The sequence below is a fragment of the Phaethon aethereus genome (assembly GCF_964289735.1).
Source record: "Phaethon aethereus genome assembly, contig: HAP1_SCAFFOLD_380, whole genome shotgun sequence".
NCBI classification, from domain to species: domain Eukaryota; kingdom Metazoa; phylum Chordata; class Aves; order Phaethontiformes; family Phaethontidae; genus Phaethon; species Phaethon aethereus.
In genome coordinates this window covers 13,131-31,696 of record NW_028114328.1, presented here as the reverse complement: position 1 = coordinate 31,696, position 18,566 = coordinate 13,131, and the positions used below count along the sequence as shown (strand labels likewise).

The following is an 18,566-nucleotide window of genomic DNA, read 5'->3' as shown; positions in this document are numbered from 1 at the left end:
CCCCAGCCCAGCGGAGCCCCCCGCCTTGCCCTCCCGGCTCCGGCGGCTGAGCCGGCACGAGAGCGTGGCCGGTGCCCTGCTTCGGCGCGCACGAGCGACGCCGGTTTTTGAGGCGAGCGGCCGGGCTCTGTGACCCCTCTGTGACCCCCAAATCCTGTGCTGCTCCCGCAACCGGTGGCCCCGCCCTCCCCCGAGGCCTTCCCCATCCCTCCCGCTCCCCCCGCGACCCTCCCGCTCCCCCCGGTCCTTCCCCCAGCCCCCCCGCGCCCCTCACGGTCCCTTCCGGCGTCGCCCTCCGTCCCCCCGCTTCCTCCCCGACCTCCCGCCCCCCCCCCGAGCCCTTCCCCGCCCCCCGGTGCCAGAGACGGGGGCCGTTCCGGTGGGTTTATTGCAGCCCCCCGCGGTGCCGCCGCTGCCGGGGGGAGCCTCGGGCCGGGGAGGGGGAGGCCTCAGCGCCGGGAGAAATCGCCACCTGCGGGAGACGGGGTGAGGGGGGCTCGGGGTGCCGCCCGCCCCCCCGGGGTGCCGCCCCCCGCTCACCCTGGCAGGGGCTGCACTGGCAGCTGCGGATGACGGGCAGCAGGACGGGCAGGGCCGCGCCGCCGGGGCACGGCAGCCGCAGGACGCGCACGGGGCCGCCGGGGTCCAGGCGGTACCCGCAGCACTCGCACAGGCTCCGCAGGTACGGCTCCTGCCGCGGGGACGCGCGGCTGCGGGGGGGCCGAAACCGGGGAGACCCCCGCGCCCCCCCCCCAGCCCGGCTCCGCCCCCCGCCCCCCCGCGCGCCGCTGACCTCGGCCGTGACGGCGGTGCGGGAGCGGCAGCGGCCGGCGCAGTAGCTGACCTCGACGGCGGGCAGCGCGCACGGGCCCTTGGCGACGGTGCGCAGCTCGGTGAAGAGGCGGCAGCTGGAGGAAGGCTCCTCTGCAAGGGGGGGGCACGGGGGGGCTGCTGCCGGCGCTGCCCGCGCTGCCCGCGGCGGCGCGTGGGGCGAGGCCGCGGGGTCCCGGCGGGGGGCGCGGGGACCTTACCCGGCCACTCCTCGCGGCACACGGGGCAGCAGCCGCCCGGCTCCCGCACCTTCACCGTGCCCTGCCGAGACGGCGGCCTCAGCCCCCGCCCGCGCGCATCCCGCCCCATACGTGCCCCCACGCGTGCCCGTCCCTCCCACGTGCACCCCTGCCCCACGCGTGCCCCGCCCACGTGCGCCCCGCCCCACACGTGCCCACACGCGCACCTTGCCCACGCGTGCCCGTCCCTCACACGTGCCCCGCCGCCCCACGCGTGCCCCGCCCACGTGTGCCCCGCCCCACGCGTGCCCCTCCCTCACATGTGCACCCCTGCCCCACGCGTGCCCCCAACCCCACGCGTGCCCCCACCCCACGTGTGCCCTCCAACTCACACGTGCCTCAGCCCCACACGTGCCCCCCACCCACGCGTGCCCCCGCCCACCCGCGCCCCCTCCCCACAGGCGCCCCACACCTCGGGGCAGGCGAGGGGGGCACAGCCGGCGGCGCAGGCCGCCCGCCCGTGGGCGCAGCGGCACGTCTCGCACTGCTCCTGCCACTCGCTGCCGGCCTGGCGGGGGGACAGGGTCAGCCCGGCCGGGGGGGCGCGGGGCTCCCGCAGCACGAGGGGTCCCCCGGCCCCGCTCACCGGGTGGAGCCGCCCGCGGTGCTGGCACTCGCAGAGGGCGGCCGGGACGCAGTGGCCGGTGCTGTTGCGGTAGCGGCCGGGCTGGCAGGCGCAGCCGGGGGCCGGGGGCCGGCTGCAGTTGCGCGGCGTCTCGCCGAAGGCGTCCTGGCAGCTGCGCTCGCAGCCGGCCGGCGCGTCGGGGCCTTGCCAGCGCTCGCCCGCGGGACAGGCTGTGCGTGGCACAGGGCACGGCGCTGGCGCCGGCCCCGGATGCCGGGATGGCCACCTCGGCCCTGGGCGGGCGTCGGCTCCGTCCCTTCCCGGCATCGAGGGACTGCGGGGGGGACTCACGGCAGTCGGGGAGGCTGCAGGGGGTCCGGCGGGTGGGGGGCCCCAGGCACTCTGCCCCCTCGTCGAGGCGCTGCCGGAGCGGGCGCCGGCGGGAGAGCCGCTCGCCCGTCCCGCACGTCACCGAGCAGGGGGACCAGGGCGACCACGGGGACCACAGGCAGTCGGCTGCGGGGGAGGCGAGACATGGCGGCCGCGGCGCGGGGAGCACGGCACGGGGACGGGGGTCTCTCACCACTGCAGTCCTCCTGCGAGCAGTTGAAGGCGCCGCGGACGCAGACGCTGCGGAGAGGGGGAGGGGTCAGGACCCCCCCGGCCCCCCTGGCGCGGGGTGACCCTCCCTGGGGCAATGCCGGGGGGCCGCGGCACCCACCAGCTGTTGCAGCGGTGCCGGAGGCGGCTGCCGGGCGGGTGCTCCTGCTGCTGCTGCGCCGGCAAGGGGCCGTGGTCCCCGGGCGGGGCGGGGGGCAGCCGGCAGCGGCACAGCTCGGGGGGCACGCAGGCCCCGTCCTGCAGCACCTGCGGGGCGCGCGGCGCTGACCGGGACCCCCCACCTCCCTCACCCCGCCCCGCCCCTGCGCCGAGCCCCTGCCAGCCCGCCGGGACCCCCCACTCCGGAGGCGTTTCCCAGGGTGGTGGGCGGCAGCGGGGTGCCGGGGGCCGCGGGGTGGGCTCGGGGGGCACGGCCGTACCTGGCCGGGCGGGCAGGCGCAGCCGGGCTGGCAGGTCTCCGGCAGGCACCGCGTCCATGGGCGGAGGTGGGCGCAGGCGCGGGGGCAAGCGTTGGCGCAGTCCCCGTACACCTGCCCACCGGGACACTCTGTGGGGCGAGGAGGGGGGCGGCTGCGGCACAAGCCCCCCGGCCCCGGCCGAGCACCCGCCGCCGTCCCGCGGCTCAGTTGGCAACACCGCCGCCGCCGCCCGGCGCCCCGCAGGCCGCCGCCCCCCCGGCTGGGCCCCCATACCCGGCGAGCAGTTGCGGGCGTTGCAGACGCGGTGCAGCAGCAGCGGCAGGAGGGGGCACGGCTCCTCCCGGCCCCCCGGCCCCGGCAGCGGCTCCCGGTGCCGCTCGGAGGTGCCTCCGCCGCAGCTGGCGCTGCAGGGGCTCCACGGCGACCAGGGGCTCAGCCGGCAGCCGGCTGCGGGGGGAGCGCGGGCTCAGCGCCGTCCCTCACTGACCCACCGACCCACTGTCCCACCGCCCGGCCCACCGTGGCGGCGCTCACCGGGGCAGGGCTGTGGGTTGCACTCAGCCGTCTCCTCCGTGCCGCCGGCGCTGCAGGGCACCCCACCAGGGCTCTCCTGGCAGCCGCGGTGCCGAGAGGTGTTGCCGCCGCCGCAGCTGTGGGAGCAGGGGCTCCACGGGGACCAGGGCCCGTAGGAGGGACACACCGGTGCCGGGCAGACGAAGGTCCCATTCTGGCAAGTGCTGCAGTGGGAGCGTCGCCGGCATCAGCGTCCCACCCAGGGGCTCTGCCACGCGGCACACCTGTGCCCGACCCGCCGCCGCGTCCCCCGCCACGGCACCCACCAGTTGTGGCACTCCAGCTCGGCCGCCTGCCCCGGCCGCAGCTCCCGGCTGCCGTTGGCGGCGGGCAGCCCGCAGCGGCATTCGGCGACGGCCACGCACGCCCCATCCTGCAGCAGCTGCCCCGGGGGGCACCGGCACCCTGCGGGGGCAGAGAGGAGCGGGGCTGCACCCATGGGTGCTGCGGGCGGTCCCCAGCCCCCGGCGGGCAGGGGTCTCTGCCGCGGGGCCGCACGGAGATGGGCGCGGGTGCACCGGTGTGCCGCGGTGCAGCTGGCGCCGGGGCAGCGGGGTGTCACGGCTGCGACGGGGGGGCGGCGGCAGGGGGCACGTACCCGGCTCGCAGGGCCCCTGCAGACACTCGACGTGGGCCCAGAGGTCAGCGCAGGCGCGGGGGCAGCCGTTGGCGCAGGACGCGGCGAAGGCTCGTCCCCGCGCCTCGCACGCCTCCCCTGGGCGCGGGGACGGGCCTCAGGGCGTGGCGCGGGCGCGGCGCCCGCCTCGCCCCCCGCCCCGCTCCGCGAGAGTCCCCGGGGTGCCGGGGCAGGGGGTTACCTGGGCAGACGGCGGCGTTGCAGCTCTCGGTCTGGGAGTGGGCCCCGCGGCACCGCCGGCCGCTCGCCGGGTGCTGAGGCTGGCGTCGGCGCAGCCGGTAGCCCCCGCTGCAGGGGTCCCGGCAGGGCCCCCAGGGCTCCCAGGGGCTCCAGAGGCAGAGGTCTGCGGGACACCGGAGTCACCCGCCCCGTGGGGACGCCCCCGGCCCCCCCGGCACCCTGCGGCCCCCCGGCCCCACTACCTTGGCAGACGTGGGGGTCCGGGCAGAGCCGCTCCTGCCGCAGCTCGGCCGAGCAGGCGGCCACGCCGCCGGCCCAGGGAAGCCCGGTCTCGGGGTCCAGGCAGGTTCGGTAGCGGTGCTGCACCGCGGCCAGGGCCGAGACCCCCGCTGGCGTCCCCTGCGGCTGGGCGAGGGGCGCGGGGCCGAGCGTGGGCAGGGGCAGGCAGGGGCCGCAGGGCGTCCACTCCGACCAGGGGCTCAGCGGCAGCAGCCCTGGGGGGACACGGAGCCGCTGGGGACCCCCCCGGGCCCCCCCGGCAAGGGGGGGGGGGGCGGGGAGAGGCAGCCCTCGGCGGGACGCGGGGGGTCACCGAGCGGAGAGAAGGGGCCGGGGGTCCGTGCTCACCCTGGCAGCCCTCGGCGCCGCACCGCAGGGTCCCGTTCTGGCACACGCTGGGAGGAGGACAGCGGGTGAGCGCCCACCACCCCGGCGCCGGCCCCCCACGCGTGGGGCTGCCCCCCGGCCCCGCTCACCACTCCTTGCAGCCCAGCGCGACGCCGCGGCCCGCAGCCAGGGTCTGGGGTCCGCCGGGCCCGCCGGGGCGCAGGCAGCCGCACCGCGCGGGGGGCACGCAGCCCCCGGCCTGCTCCAGCAGCCCCTGCCGGCACAGGGCGGGGGGTGACGGGGGGCGACGGGGGCCCGCACCTCCCCCCCCCCCCCCCGCCTCTGCGGGGGCGGCCGGACGTCGGCGCCCAGCCCCGGCCGCGGCCCCGCAACGGGGTCCCCGGCCCCGCCGAGCCCACCCGCGCCCCCGCGGACCCCACCCCCTCCGGCCGCCGGCCCCGCCGCCGCAGCCCCCGCCCTCCCTGCCCGCTCTTGCCTGCGGGCAGGCGCAGCCGGGCAGGCAGGGGGGCGGCTGCGGGCAGAGCCGGGGGTGCTGCAGGCTGGAGCAGAGCCGGGCGCAGGGGGGGCCGCAGCGCTGGAACTGGAAGGGGGGGGCACAGCTGCCCTCTGCGGGGAGAGGGGTCAGGCAGCAGCCCCCCACGGGCCGGGGCGGGCAGCCCCGCGTGGGGCGGGCAGGGGACCCCGTGGGGCCGGGCGGGAGCCGGCAGGAAGCTCACAGGATGGGCAGGGACGGGGCAGGGAGCGCGCAGGATGGGCGAGGACGCTCCAGCGTGCGCACAGGATGGGCAGGGCGGGCAGGGCGCAGGCGGCGAACGGGGCAGGGCAGGAGCACCCCACCCGCTGGGGCACTGGGGACGGGCAGGGCGCGGGCAGCGGGTGCAGAGGGACGGGCAGGGCGCGGGCAGCAGGGGCGGGCAGGGGGCGCGGGCAGCCCCGTCACTCACCCGAGCACCCCAAGGCGTCGCAGGCGCGGCTCTGCCCGTCGAGGCCCGCGCAGCCGGCGGGGCCCTGCCGCTGCCGGTGCCGGTGCTGCCACGGGGCCTGACAGGAGCAGGGGCTCCAGGGGCTCCAGGGGCCCCAGGGACAGGCAGCTGCAGGCAGGGAGGGGACGGAGTGACAGCAGGCAGGGACCCCACCGAGTCCCCCGCCCCGCCCCAACACCCTACCTGGGCAGGGGCGCAGGTAACACGCCTGCAGCTCCCGGCGCGGGCCCTGGCCCGGGCCGCGGTCGCAGGCAGCGCCGGGAGTGCCGAGGGTCGGGCAGGAGCAGGCAGCCTCCCGGGCGGCCAGGCCAGTGCCGCAAGAGCGGGAGCAGGGGCCCCAGGGGCCCCAGGCGCAGCCCCCCGACCCTGGGGGGGGGACAGCACGTGACGAGGGACGCGGCACCCCGAAGCTGTCGCGGCACCTGGCGTCCCCACCGTCCCACCGGGATCCCGGTCCTGTCCCAGGCCCTCCCGTGGGGCTTGGGGGTCCCGGCATCGGCCTCTCAGGTGTTGGGAGGGGCCGCACGGGCCCGGGGCCCACCAGGGACGCAGGTGATGCCACACGGCGGCGGGCCCCGGCACGGAATACGGAAGGCGGCACTCACCGGCACAGGGGATGTCGTGGCACTGGGTGCCCTCGGGGGTGCAGGTGCTGGGGGGGGGGACACAGAGGGCGGGTGGGTGGGGGGAGCGGCTGGGCCGCGGCCCCCCGGCCCCCCGGCACTGACCATCGCCGGCAGTCGCCCTGCGGCCAGCTCTCGCCCAGGCGCCGTGTGCCGCCCGCCTGCGGGCACAGGGGCGGGCAGGGCCCCTCCGCGCAGCCCCGGCTCTGCTCCTGCACCTCCCCGCACTCGCCGGCCCCCGAGTCCGGGATGGGGGTCCTGGGGGAGGAGACGGGGGTCACCCGCCGCGCAGGGGGGCTGCGGGCGCGGGGTCCCGGCCGGCGCCCGCGGGGCCACGCCGGCAGCGGTGTCCCCTGGGTGCCGCGTCCCGCCCCACGACGCCCCTGGGGGCCGCGTCACCTGAAGCGGGCCTGGCGCCCGTGGCCGCAGGTGACCCCGCAGGGCGCCCAGCGGCTCCAGCGGCTCCAGCGGCAGGGGGGCGGCGGGCACCCCCGGCGGGCGCAGCGCACGCGGCCCCCGGCGCAGGCGCAGTCGTCGCAGCCGTCGCGGCGGCGGCTCCCCGGCGCCCAGCCGCGGCCCTCGGCGTCCGTGCACTCGCAGCGCTCGGGGGGCACGCAGCCCCCGTCCTGCTCCAGGGTGCCTGCGGGGACGGGGGGGGACGGGGGCTGGGGGTGGCGCGGCCCCGGCCCCCGCCGGCCCCCGCCGAGCCCGGCGGCGCGCGCGGCCGGACTCACCCTCGGGGCAGCGGCAGCCGCGCTGGCAGCGCTCCCGCGGCCCGCACGCCAGCCCCTCCCGCAGGTCCCGGCAGCGCCGCGGGCAGCGGTTGGCGCAGGCCGCCGGCACCATGCCGGGGGGGCAGCCCTCCCCTGCGGGACGGCAGCCGTCAGCCCGCGGCGAGCGCCCGGCGAGCCCCCGCGGCGAGCGCCCGGCCAGCCCCCGCGGCCGCCGGCCAGCCCCCGCGCCGTACCGCAGGGCCGGGCGTTGCAGAGGCGCAGCTGGTGCCGCTCGCCGGGGCACGGCTGCCCCCCGTTCTTGGGGGGCGGCCGCGTGCAGGAGCGGCTGCGGACGGAGCGGCCGCCCCCGCACGTCCGGTCACACCGCGACCAGGGGCTCCAGGCCGACCAGGCGCCGTCCACTGCCGCGCCGCGCCGGGCGTCAGGGGCGGGGGGGGGGGCGCCGCCCGGCCCCCCCGCGCCCCCCCACCGACCCTGAGCCCCCCGCACCGACCCCCCGCGCCACCCCAAACACCCCCGCACCGCCCCCAGCCGCCCCCGTGCCCCTAACTCCGCCTCCCGAGCCCCCCACGCCGCCCCCTGGAGCCCCCTCCACACCGACCCTCGCCCCCCCGCACGCCCCACAGCGACCCCCAAGCCCCCCGCCCTACCCCCAGCTGCCCCCCAGCGCCCCCCACACCGACCCCAGCCCCCCCCAGCGCCCCTGACACCCACTACCGTCACCCCCCGGACCCCTCCCCGACGCCCCCCCGCCGTCCCCATGCGCCCCCCGAGTCCCCCCTCGACCCCCCGCGCCCCCCACCCTTGCAGGCCCGCTGGCCGCAGGCGCGGCGCTGCGCGTTGCCGCCGAGGATGTCGGGGCACCAGCGGCCCCCCGGGCCGGGGGGGGTGTAGGCGCGCAGGCGGAGCTGCAGCCCCCCCCCGCAGCTGCGGGAGCAGCCGCCCCACGGGCCCCACGGCGTCCAGCGGCAGTCCCGGCCGGCGCACGCCTCGTCCCGGCAGTGCGCGGCGGCTGTGGGGCGCGGGCTGGCAGCGCCGTGCGGGGGCAGGGGGACACCCCATAGCCCCCCCGCAGTGGGGCAGGTCCCCCCGCAGCCCCCCCCCGCAGTGGGGCAGGTACCCCCCCAGCCCCCCCCCCGCAGTGGGGCAGGTCCCTCCCCCCCCTCAGCCCACCCCACAGTGGAGCAGGTACCCCTATATCCCCCCCCCGCAGTGGGGCAAGTCCCCCTCCCCCCCCCGCAGCCCCCCCGCAGTGGGGCAGGTACCCCCATAGCTCCTCCCCCCGCAGTGGGGCAGGTGTCCCCCCCGCAGCCCCCCCCGCAGTGGGGCAGGTCCCTCCCCCCCTCGCAGGCCCCCCCGCAGTGGGGCAAGTACCCCCATAGCCCCACCCCCCCCAGTGGGGCAGGTCCCCCCTCCGCAGCCCCACCTGCGCAGTGGGGCAGGTTGCAGGCCTGCTGCTGGATGCTCTCCCCGCCGCAGCCCCCGGCCCCACGGCAGGACCGGCTGCGGCTCTTGGTGGCCGGAGCCTCGGGGCGGGTGCAGGTCTTGGAGCAGGGGGTCCAGGGAGACCAGGGCCCAAAGCCCCCCTCCTCCTCGGCGCCTGGCCCGGGGTGAAGGCCCCCGTCAGTGGGGTCAGCCAGGGGCGCGAGACCCCCACATCCTGGAGCCCCCCCGGGGTCGGGGTCCCGAGGTGGTGTGTCCCCCCCCCAAGCCCTCACCTGGGGTGGTGGGGCCGGGCTCCGGTGTGGGGACGGTCACCGCTGCGGGGGGAGAGAAAATGGGGGGTGACACCCCCAAACCCCCGTCCCCTGTACCCGGGCGGGATCCAGCCCCTGATGGGCTGGGGTGCTGGGACCCACAGCCCCGTGGGGCAGAGGGGCTGGGGACCCACGGCAGCACAGAGGGCCTGTGGCTGGGACCCATGGTGCAGGGGCTGGGACCCATGGCGGAAGGGCTGGGACCCATGGCAGGGCAGAGGGGCTGGGGCTGGGACCCATGGCGGAGGGACTGGGACCCATAGCAGGGCAGAGGGGCTGGGGCTGGGACCCATGGCAAGAGGGGCTGGGACCCATGGCAGGGCAGAGGGGCTGGGACCCATGGCAAGAGGGGCTGGGACCCATGGCAGGGCAGAGGGGCTGGGACCCATGGCGGAGGGGCTGGGCGTGGGGCTGGGACCCACAGGCTGGCGCTGGGGCCGGGGCCGTGCCCCACGGCAGAGGGGCCGCGACCCACCGGGGCAGTCGGGGCTCCGGCAGTACTTGCTGTCGGTGCGGGGCCCGGCGCAGTCCCGGCCCCCGTTGGCGGGCGGGGGGCTGCTGCAGCTCCGCCGGCGGGTGGCCAGCCCCAGCCCCCCGCAGCTGGGCGAGCAGGGGCTCCAGGGGCCCCAGGGCCCGAAGCCCCCGTCCCGCCGGCACCCCCGCGCCGAGCAGCGCAGCCGGCCGTGCAGGCAGGTGCTGGGCAGCAGCAGCCGTCAGGCAGGGGCTGTGGGGCAGGGGCTGGGGAGGGGCAGCGGGGGGTGGGGAAGGGCAGTGGGGTGCAGGGAGATGGGGAAGGGATGTGGGGCGCTGGGCTGCGGGGAAGGGCAACGGGGGGTGGGGAAGGGCAACGGGGGGTGGGGAAGGGCAGTGGGGTGCAGGGAGATGGGGAAGGGCTGTGGGGTGGTGGGAAAGGGCAGCAGGGGGTGGGGAAGGGCAGTGGGTGGTGGGGAAGGGCAGTGGGGTGCAGGGAGATGGGGAAGGGCTGTGGGGTGGTGGGGAAGGGCAGCAGGGGGTGGGGAAGGGCAGTGGGTGGTGGGGAAGGGCAGTGGGGTGCAGGGAGATGGGGAAGGGCTGTGGGGTACACGGCAGTGGGGAAGGGCCGCGGGCGCTCACCAGTTGCCACAGGCCACCTGGATGGTGCCGCCCGGGGGCAGCTCCGGGCCCGGGCCGGGGGGGGTCGGGGGGGCGGCGGAGCCGTTCGGCAGCGCCCGCAGGAGCTCGTCCGGCAGCGGGCACGGACACTCCTGCGGCAGCAGCGTCACACCCACCGCCCACGGCGCCCACCACCCGCGGCACCCACCGCCCACAGCGCCCACCGCCCCACGCACCCACCACCCGCGGCACCCACCGCCCACAGCGCCCACCGCCCCACGCACCCACCACCCGCGGCACCCACCGCCCACAGCGCCCACCGCCCCACGCACCCACCACCCGCGGCACCCACCACCCGCGGCACACACTGACCCCCGGCACCCACTGCCCATGGCACCCACCACCCGTGGCACCCACTGCCCCACGCACCCACCACCCGCGGCACCCACCACCCGCGGCACCCACCGCCCCACAGCACCCACTGCCCGTGGCGCCCACCACCCACGGCCCCCACCGATCCACAGCACCCACCACCCACGGCACCCACCGCCCCATGCACCCACCGCCCGCAATACCCACTGCCCCACAGCACCCACCGCCCACGGCATCCACCACCCATGACACCCCCCGGCCCAGACACCCACTCCCCACAGTGCCCCCCACCCCAGGGAGCCCCCATGGACCCGAGGGTCCCCCTCGGCCCCGGGACCCCCCCGCTGTGGGGCCGGCCGGGCGGCAGGGACCAGCCCCCCCATCCCAGCATGGGAGGGCGCAGCACCCCGGGGGTCGCCGCAGGGAGGGGGGTGCGGGGCGGGGGAGCGGCCCCCCGGGTGCGGGGCTCACCGAGAGGCAGGCGCCGCGGTGCAGGTAGGTGCCGGGGGGGCAGCGGCAGCCCTCCTGGCAGCCCCCCCAGAAGCAGCCCACCCGGCCGGCCAGCTGGGCGCAGCTGTAGGGGCAGCCCTCGCCCCCCTGGCACTCGCGGTACAGCCGCCCCGCCGGGCAGCCGGCCTCTGCGCCGGCACCGGCGCTCAGCCCCACGCCGGCCGGGGGGCCGGGGGCAGGGCTGGGGCAGGGCTGAGGGATAGGTCTATGGGGCAGGGCTATGGGGCAGGACTACGGGGCAGGGCTATGGGGCAGGGCCCTGGGGCAAGGCTGTGGGGCAGGGCTGTGGGGCAGGGCTGTGGGGCAGGGCTAAGGGATAGGGCCATGGAGCAGGGCTATGGGGCAGGGCCCTGGGGCAGCGCTGTGGGGCAGGGCTGTGGGGCAGGGCTGAGGGATAGGACCATGGGGCAGGGCTGTGGGTCGGCACTCACCCCGGCACACCTGGGTGTTGCAGATCTGGCCCTGCAGGCCCAGCCCCGGGCACTCCGGCTGGCGGCACTGCCGCCGGCGCAGCCGCTCGCCCCCGCCGCAGGAGACGCTGCAAGGCCCCCACGGGGACCACGCGCCCCACGGCTCCTCTGCCGACAGGGGAGGGGGCGCAGGATGGCACGGGGGGCCGCCGTGGGGCCCGGTGCAGGGGCGGTCTCGGCCTTGCCGGCAGCGGGGGCTTTGGCCGGCGCGGCACCGGTGCCGATGCCAGCCCCGACGCCCAGAGCCCCGGGAAAAGGGCCCCGGGGGGATCTGCCGCGCCCCCCCCGCAGCGCGTGGCACCGTGCGGCACGGCACGGCACGGCGCTGCAGGGCACCCCATCCCCTCCCTGCTCGGCGCAGCGCGGCGCAGGGGCCCCCGCCCCATCCCCCCGTGCCACCGCGCCCCCCCAGCCCGTTCCCTGCGGTGCCAACCCTGGGGCACCCACCCCACGGACATCCACACCGGGACCCCGGGCCGGGGGCTCTCACCGCGGCAGGGCACCCCGGGACCCCCACCCAACCCCGGCACCACCGCACCCGGCCGGCACCTGGGCAGGGCTCCGTGCCGCACACCATCGCCCCGGCCGTGCAGGTGCTGCGAGAGAGGGGGGGGGTCAGCGGGGGGGACCCCAGGCGGGACCCCCGGGCGGGGCCGCGGCGGCCGCATCCGCACCAGTTGTTGCAGGCGTCGAGGGCGGCGGCGGCGCCGGGCTGGTAGAGGTGGCCACGGTGGTAGCAGGGGCAGCGGCCGGGTGGCACACAGCTCTGGTTCTGCAGCAGGAGCCCGGCCGGGCAGGCGCAGCCGTCGTGGCAGAGCGCGGCGCACTCCACGCCTGCGGCCCGGTCCAGGCAGAGCCGCGGGCAGGGCCCCCCGCCGTGCCGGCACTCCTCTGCCGTCCGGTAGACCATGTCCCCCGGGCACCGCGCTGCAAGGAGAGCGGCCGGCGGGGCTGGGCAGTGGCCAGCGCCGGCGCCGCCGGGCAGCGGGTCCCGGCACGGGGCACCCACCTTGGCAGGGCTGGGTGTTGCAGTCCCGCGTCTGGACGTGGGGGCCGGTGCAGTTGTGTTCTCCGTGTGCCGGGGCGGCGCAGGCCCGGTGCCGCCGCTGCTCGCCGGAGCCGCAGGGCACGGAGCACTCGGACCAGGGCGTCCAGGTGCTCCAGCCGGCGCCAGGCTCTGCCAGGGACAGACAGACACGCGGCGCTCGAGCGGCCACCGTGGCACCGGGCACGGGGGTCTCCATGCCAGCACCGACACAGTCCCCGCCATTGCCGGTGCCGCCGTGGGGCTCGGTGAGCGCTCACCGGTGCCGCAGGGCTCGTGGCACTCGCGCACCTCCCGGGCCTCCCCGGTGCAGGGGGCTCCGCCGGCGGCTGCCGCCGGGTTGGTGGGTGACCTGCAGGAAGGCGCCGTGTGGTCGCCCCATCCGTGGGGCACGGCCACCCCCATCGCCGTGGGGCGGGGCCCCCCCCCGGCCCCACACCTGAACCGTTCCTGCGTCCCCGCGCCGCAGCCGCCGTCACACCGGGTCCAGGGCGACCAGGCGGACCAGCCGCAGTCCACGGCGCAGGCCACGTCCTCGCACGTCACCGCCCCGTCCCGGCACACGCTGGGGACGGCGCCGGGCTCAGCCGCGGGGACGGGCGAGGGACGCCCCGGAGGCCCCGGGGGGCCCCCAGCCGGCGCGGTGCCGGGGCGCGGGGGCGCGGGGGCACGGGGGCGGCACTCACCACCGGCGGCAGCCCTGCAGGAAGACCTCGCCGGGCAGCCGGTGCCGCCGGGGCAGGTGGCACCGGCACCGGCCGGCGTCGACGCAGCCGCCGTCCTGCAGGTACAGCCCGGGCGGGCACCGGCAGCCTGCGCGGCGGCGTGACCTCAGCACCCCCGCCGCCCCCGGCCCCCCCCGCGCCCCCGGCCCCGGCGCTCACCGGCCTGGCAGGCGCTGGGGCAGGTGCCGTTGCCGCTCAGGTCGCCGCAGGTCGGGGGGCAGGGGGGCAGCCGCCCCCCCCCGCAGTCCCCCTCCCGCACCAGCAGCATGTGGGGGCCGCAGGCTGGGGGGCGAGCGGGCGCTCAGGGGCGGGGCGCCGCCCCCGGCCCCCCGCCGCGCCGCGCGCCGGCCCCCCCGTACCTGGGGTCTCCCCGCAGGGCTGGGGGTTGCAGGGCTGGCTCTGCAGGGCCCCCCCGCGGCACGGCCGCCCCCCGTTCTTGGGGGGGGGGTCGCTGCAGCTCCGCGCCCGGCTGCGCGCGCCCCCCCCGCACTCGGCGTCGCAGGGGGTCCAGGGCCCCCAGGGCGCCCACCCGCCGGGCACTGGGGGGGGAGGGCAGGGGGCAGGGGGGGCGCGGGCACACCCTGCCCCCCCCCCCGGCCCCGCCGCCCCACGGCTCGCCCGCAGGGCCCCCTAACACCCCCCCGTGGGCTCGGGCACCCTGAGCCCCCCCCCCGCCGCCGGGGACCCCCCAGCCGGCGTGGGGTGGGGGAGGTCCCGGCCCGTGTTGGGGGTCCCGGCCCCCCGGCGGTACCTGGGCAGGCGCGGAGGAAGCAGGCGCGGGTGTCGAGGCGGGGGCGGGCGCAGCCCCCCCCGGGCAGGGCCCCCCGCAGCGGCGCCCGCCGCCGCAGCGTGACCCCCAGCCCGCAGGAGCGGCTGCAGGGCCCCCAGCCGCCCCACGGCGCCAGCACGCAGTCGGCTGTGGGGGGGCGAGGCGGGGGTCAGGGCTGCCCCGCAGGGGCCCCCACGTTCCGGGGGGCCCGGCCCCCGCCCTCGGTCCCGCCTGGCCCCCGCCCTCGGCCCCACGGCACCCCTAAACCCACGGCACCCAGCCCCACAGCCCCTCCCCCAGCCCCACGGCACCCCTAAACCAATGGCACCCAGCCCCACAGCCCTCCCCCCGGCCCCACGGCACCCCTAAACCAATGGCACCCAGCCCCACAGCCCCTCCCCCAGCCCCATGGCACCCCTAAACCAATGGCACCCAGCCCCACAGCCCTCCCCCCGGCCCCACGGCACCCCTAAACCAATGGCACCCAGCCCCACAGCCCCTCCCCCAGCCCCACGGCACCCAGCCCCACAGCCCCTCCCCCGGCCCCACGGCACCCCTAAACCCACTGCACCCAGCCCCACAGCCCCCCCCCGGCCCCACGTCGGCCGGGGGGCCCCGGCATCCGCCTCACCTGGGGTGCTCGGGGGAGGGACCCCCGTCAGCGCCGGGGCGGGCAGTGCCGTCACCCCGGGGGGCACCGGCGGGGGCCCGGCAGAGGGCAGCCCCCCGGGGGGGCCGCTCCCCACTGGCAGGGGGCCGGGGGGGGTCGTGGGGCCCAGCTGCCCAGAGCCCCCCAGGCCGGCCGGCGCTGGCGCCGTGCCCCCCGGCGCCGTGGGGCTGGTGGCTCGGGCTCGGAGGGGGCCGTGGGCTGTGGGGGGGGGCCGGAGGGGGGGCTCGGCCCCCGGTTGCCCTGTGTGGGGCAGGACCCGGCTGGGGTGGGGGGGCAGGAGAGCCCCCGGCAGCCCCCTGCGTGCGGGGGTGGGCGGCACCGGGTGGGCGCAGCTGGGGGGGTCCCGCAGACCAGAGCCCCCCCCCAGCCCCGCAGCCCCCCCGTCTGCCCCCTGGGTCCTGCCGCCCCCCTCTCTGCCCCACGGCGGGTACCTGGGGGGGGGGGCTCGGTGCCTTCGGGGGGCAGCCGGTCGCCCGTCCCCGGGGCCACCTGCACCGGGACGAAAGCGTCACCCACCGCCACCCCCCCGCGCCCCCCCGCCCCCCAGCCCCCCGGGGCTCACCGCGGCCGGGGGCACCGACGGCGGCTGGGTGGTCGGCACCAGGATGCCGGCTGCCGCGGCGGCCACGGGGCTGAACGAAGCAGAGCTGGCGGTCAGGGGGTCACCCACCCCGACCCCCCGGCTCCCACGGGACCCCCACCCTCCCTGCACCGGTACCTGGCGCTGCCGGGGGTCTCGCAGCCGGCCTCATCGGTGCCGTCGGGGCAGTCGGCGACGCCGTCGCACCTCTGGGATGCCGGCAGGCAGCCGCGGGGGCCCGAGCACGCGAAGCCGGACGGGGGGCACAGCCCGGGTGCCGGGGGGGTCACCGGGGGGGCCAGCCCTGCGTGGGGCGGGCGGCGGCATCGTCAAGGGTGGCACCCCGCGGCGCCGGGCCCCCCGCGGCGCCGGGCCCCCGACCGCGCTCACCGCAGGGCAGCTCGTCCGAGAGGTCCCCGCAGTCATCGACGCCGTCACACAGGGCGCCGTGGGGGCCCCCGGGGACGCAGCCCCCGTTCCCGCACCGGAACTCCCCCACGCCGCAGGGGTGCCGGCTCGGCGTCACCGGCGGCGGCGTCACCGGCGCCGTCACGGCCCCGAGGCGGGCAGGGGGCACTTTGGGGAGGGGGCAGAGGTGGGCGGGAGAAGGGCTCCCACGGGGGGCAGGAGGGGTGCCCCCCCGGCCCCCGTACCTGGGGGGCAGCCCAGCAGCTCGGCGCGCAGGACGATGCGGTTGTGGAAGTCCCGGGGGAGGATGCGGACGTGCCGCGCCTGCACCATGCGGCCCAGCAGCCGCACCGCCGGCGTGCCGGCGTCCCAGTTCCCCTGGAAGAGCTGGGGGGACAGGCAGGGCTGTGCGGGCAGGGACGGGCAGGGGGGTGCGCACACCGCTGCACGAGCACCCACAGCTCCACGTGCCACCCCCCGACGGCCGCCCGCGGTCGCGCCCCGGCACAGGCGGCACCTTGGCCCTGGGCGGGCCGCCGGCGGTGACCTCGCGGTAGCGGTGCCAGCGGGCGCCGTCGGCGCTGAACTGCAGGAGGAAGGCGGTGACGAAGGCGTCGGAGGAGCCGGCTCCCTGCACCACCACCCCTGCCAGGAGACAGCGCGGCACGTGTCGGCGGCGCCGCCGCTGCCAGCAGCGCCTGCCGGCCCGGGCGCGCCGGCGCCCGGCGGACGGGCACCCACCGGTGACGTTGGTGGGCTCCAGCAGGTCCAGCTGCAGGAAGGGGGGGTCGGAGAGCAGCGCCGCGTAGGCGTCGTCCGGGGGGGCCCAGCCCCGCAGCTCCCGCCCGGGGTCGCCGCCGCCGCGCAGGCGGGCGGCGTGGGCAGGGGTCCCGGCCTGCTCCGAGGAGGCGGCGAAGCTGCTGTCCGGCAGCGCGGCGATGCCCAGCGGGCGGTAGCAGGGATCTGCCGGGGCGGAGGGCGCGGGGTCGGGGGCGGCCGGGGGCGGGATGCGGCCCCCGGGTGCCGGCTGCCTGCACCCTGCCCGCGGCCGGCGGCCCCGCGGTGAGGGGGTCTGGCTTACCGCCGAGGGGAGGCAGCGGGAAGGTGAGGAGGGGGCTGCCGGGGGGCTCTGCCGGCGCGGCGGAGGGGGGCTCCGTTGTCAGCACGGGGGGGGCGGCCGTCCTGTTGTCACCTGCAGCGGGGACAGACACCGTGGAGCTGCCGCCGGGTGCCGGGCGGCCCCCGCACCATGGGGACGGGATCCCCGCCGCGGCACCCACTCCCCTCGACTCACCCGCCGGCACGCAGTAGCAGCAGGAGTCCCCGCGGCCCTCCACCAGCACCTGGCCCTGCGGGGGGTCACCGTCACCGTCACCCGCCGTGCCCCCCCGAGGGACGCCCCAGCACCCCCAGCCCTCACCTGGGGGCAGCCGGCGTCGCGCTGGGCGCAGTACGGTGAGCACCGGACGGCCAGGCTGGGCAGGCACTGGCAGACATGGCAGGGCCCCGCGCGCCAGCGCTCCCCTGGGGCGCGCCGCCGGCCCTGGTGCTGGCACTGCCGGCACGGTGCCGTCTGGCACCTGCGGGAGAAGGGAGGTTGGCGGGGAGCCCACCCACCCGCCGGCCCGCCGGCCCGCCGGCCACCCCCCGGCCACCCCCCGCGCCCGCCGCCTCACCTGCGGGCCTTGCGGTAGATGCCGCGGCAGTGCCGGCCACCGCCGCGCCGGCTGGGGTTGGTGGGGCTGCGGAAGGACCACTGGACGCTCTGGGTGCCGCAGGGCCCCGGGCACTCGCCCCACGGCGACCACGCCGACCAGCCGCAGTGCACTGCCGGCACGGGGGGCACCGGGTCAGCGGGGGTCCCGCCGCCGGCTCCCCGTCGTCGCGGTGCCGCCGCGTGCCGGGACCTACCGGTGCAGTCAGGGTTTTGGCGGCAGCGCCGCAGTTGCCCGTCCAGGCAGGTGCAGAGGCGGCAGTTCAGCTTCACCGGCTGCCCCGGCCGGTACCGCAGCCCCCCGGCCTGGCAGGGGCACTCCCGCGGCCGCACGCACCGGCCGCCGCCGGCGTCCAGCACCAGCCCCGCCGCGCACCAGCACCCTGCCGGGCGGCCGGGCGGGCGCGTCGCGGCCGGCCCCTCGCCCACCCCGCGGCGGGGGCTCCGCCGGGGGCTCCGCAGCCCCCCCGACCCCCCCTCGCCTCACCTGGGCCGCAGGGCCCGGCCGGCGGGCACGCGGCGCCGGCGGCGAGGTCGGCGCAGGACGCGGGGCAGGGGGCACAGGCCCGGGGCCGCAGCCCGGGGGGGCAGGCGGAGGCGTTGGCGCAGCCCCCCGGCTCGCAGGCGCCTGGGCCGGGAGAGCGGGGTCAGCCCCCCCGAGCCCCCCCGAGCCCCCCCCCCCGGAGCCCCCCCGGCACCCACCCATCTCCAGGGCGGCGGGCCCCGCGGCGGGCAGCTCGGCGCAGGGGCGGCCGCCGTTGCGGGGGGGCCGGCAGCCCCGCCGCCGCAGCCGCACCCCCCCGCAGCCGCGCGTGCAGTTGGACCACGGAGCCCACGCGGCCCACGCGCCGTCCACTGCGGGCGGAGGGAGCGGCGTGAGGGCAGCCCTGCCTGCACCGCCCTGCCCTGCCCGCCCCGCCCTGCCCGCCCCGCCCTGCCCTGCCCGCACCGCCCCGCACCGCCCTGCCCGCCCTGCCCTGCCTGCACCGCCCTGCCCTGCCCGCACCGCCCCGCCCTGCCCTGCCCGCACCGCCCTGCCCGCACTGCCCCGCCCTGCCCGCCCCGCCCTGCCCACACCGCCCTGCCCTGCCTGCACCGCCCCGCCCTGCCCGCCCCGCCCCGCCCGCCCTGCCCTGCCTGCACCGCCCTGCCCTGCCCGCACCGCCCCGCCCTGCCCTGCCCGCACTGCCCCACCCTGCCCGCCCCGCCCTGCCCACACCGCCCTGCCCGCCCCGCCCTGCCCGCCCTGCCCTGCCCGCACCGCCCCGCCCTGCCCTGCCTGCACCGCCCCGCCCTGCCCTGTCCGCACCGCCCTGCCTGCCCCGCCCTGCCCTGCCCGCACTGCCCCGCCCTGCCCGCCCCGCCCTGCCCACACCGCCCTGCCCTGCCCGCACCGCCCCGCCCTGCCCTGCCCGCCCCGCC

The 18,566-nt window shown here is 80.1% G+C and overlaps 1 protein-coding gene across 1 annotated transcript in view; it reads right to left on the bottom strand.

The window, feature by feature from the left end:
• Positions 1-385: 385 nt before the first annotated feature.
• The window catches only part of LOC309416092 (SCO-spondin-like), a gene marked incomplete at both ends in the record, with an annotated part of 31,303 nt that continues 13,122 nt past the window's right edge, over positions 386-18,566 (bottom strand). Inside the window, 48 exon segments of the mRNA XM_082015669.1 lie at positions 386-691; positions 794-924; positions 1,032-1,092; positions 1,453-1,865; positions 1,987-2,151; positions 2,219-2,265; positions 2,357-2,502; positions 2,676-2,768; positions 2,770-3,122; positions 3,210-3,412; positions 3,515-3,653; positions 3,847-3,963; positions 4,067-4,228; positions 4,308-4,559; positions 4,693-4,739; positions 4,821-4,945; positions 5,168-5,298; positions 5,859-6,041; positions 6,281-6,327; positions 6,404-6,556; positions 6,698-7,089; positions 7,091-7,164; positions 7,266-7,433; positions 7,835-8,195; positions 8,421-8,692; positions 8,751-8,792; positions 9,127-9,500; positions 9,903-10,033; positions 10,725-10,891; positions 11,195-12,630; positions 12,718-13,091; positions 13,167-13,285; positions 13,363-13,542; positions 13,755-13,919; positions 14,404-14,640; positions 14,874-14,931; positions 15,005-15,074; positions 15,161-15,326; positions 15,413-15,598; positions 15,676-15,817; positions 15,978-16,075; positions 16,172-16,393; positions 16,512-16,612; positions 16,663-17,010; positions 17,107-17,257; positions 17,342-17,527; positions 17,632-17,772; positions 17,847-17,999. Of these exon segments, the coding sequence (XP_081871795.1) occupies positions 386-691; positions 794-924; positions 1,032-1,092; positions 1,453-1,865; positions 1,987-2,151; positions 2,219-2,265; positions 2,357-2,502; positions 2,676-2,768; positions 2,770-3,122; positions 3,210-3,412; positions 3,515-3,653; positions 3,847-3,963; positions 4,067-4,228; positions 4,308-4,559; positions 4,693-4,739; positions 4,821-4,945; positions 5,168-5,298; positions 5,859-6,041; positions 6,281-6,327; positions 6,404-6,556; positions 6,698-7,089; positions 7,091-7,164; positions 7,266-7,433; positions 7,835-8,195; positions 8,421-8,692; positions 8,751-8,792; positions 9,127-9,500; positions 9,903-10,033; positions 10,725-10,891; positions 11,195-12,630; positions 12,718-13,091; positions 13,167-13,285; positions 13,363-13,542; positions 13,755-13,919; positions 14,404-14,640; positions 14,874-14,931; positions 15,005-15,074; positions 15,161-15,326; positions 15,413-15,598; positions 15,676-15,817; positions 15,978-16,075; positions 16,172-16,393; positions 16,512-16,612; positions 16,663-17,010; positions 17,107-17,257; positions 17,342-17,527; positions 17,632-17,772; positions 17,847-17,999 (9,788 nt within the window).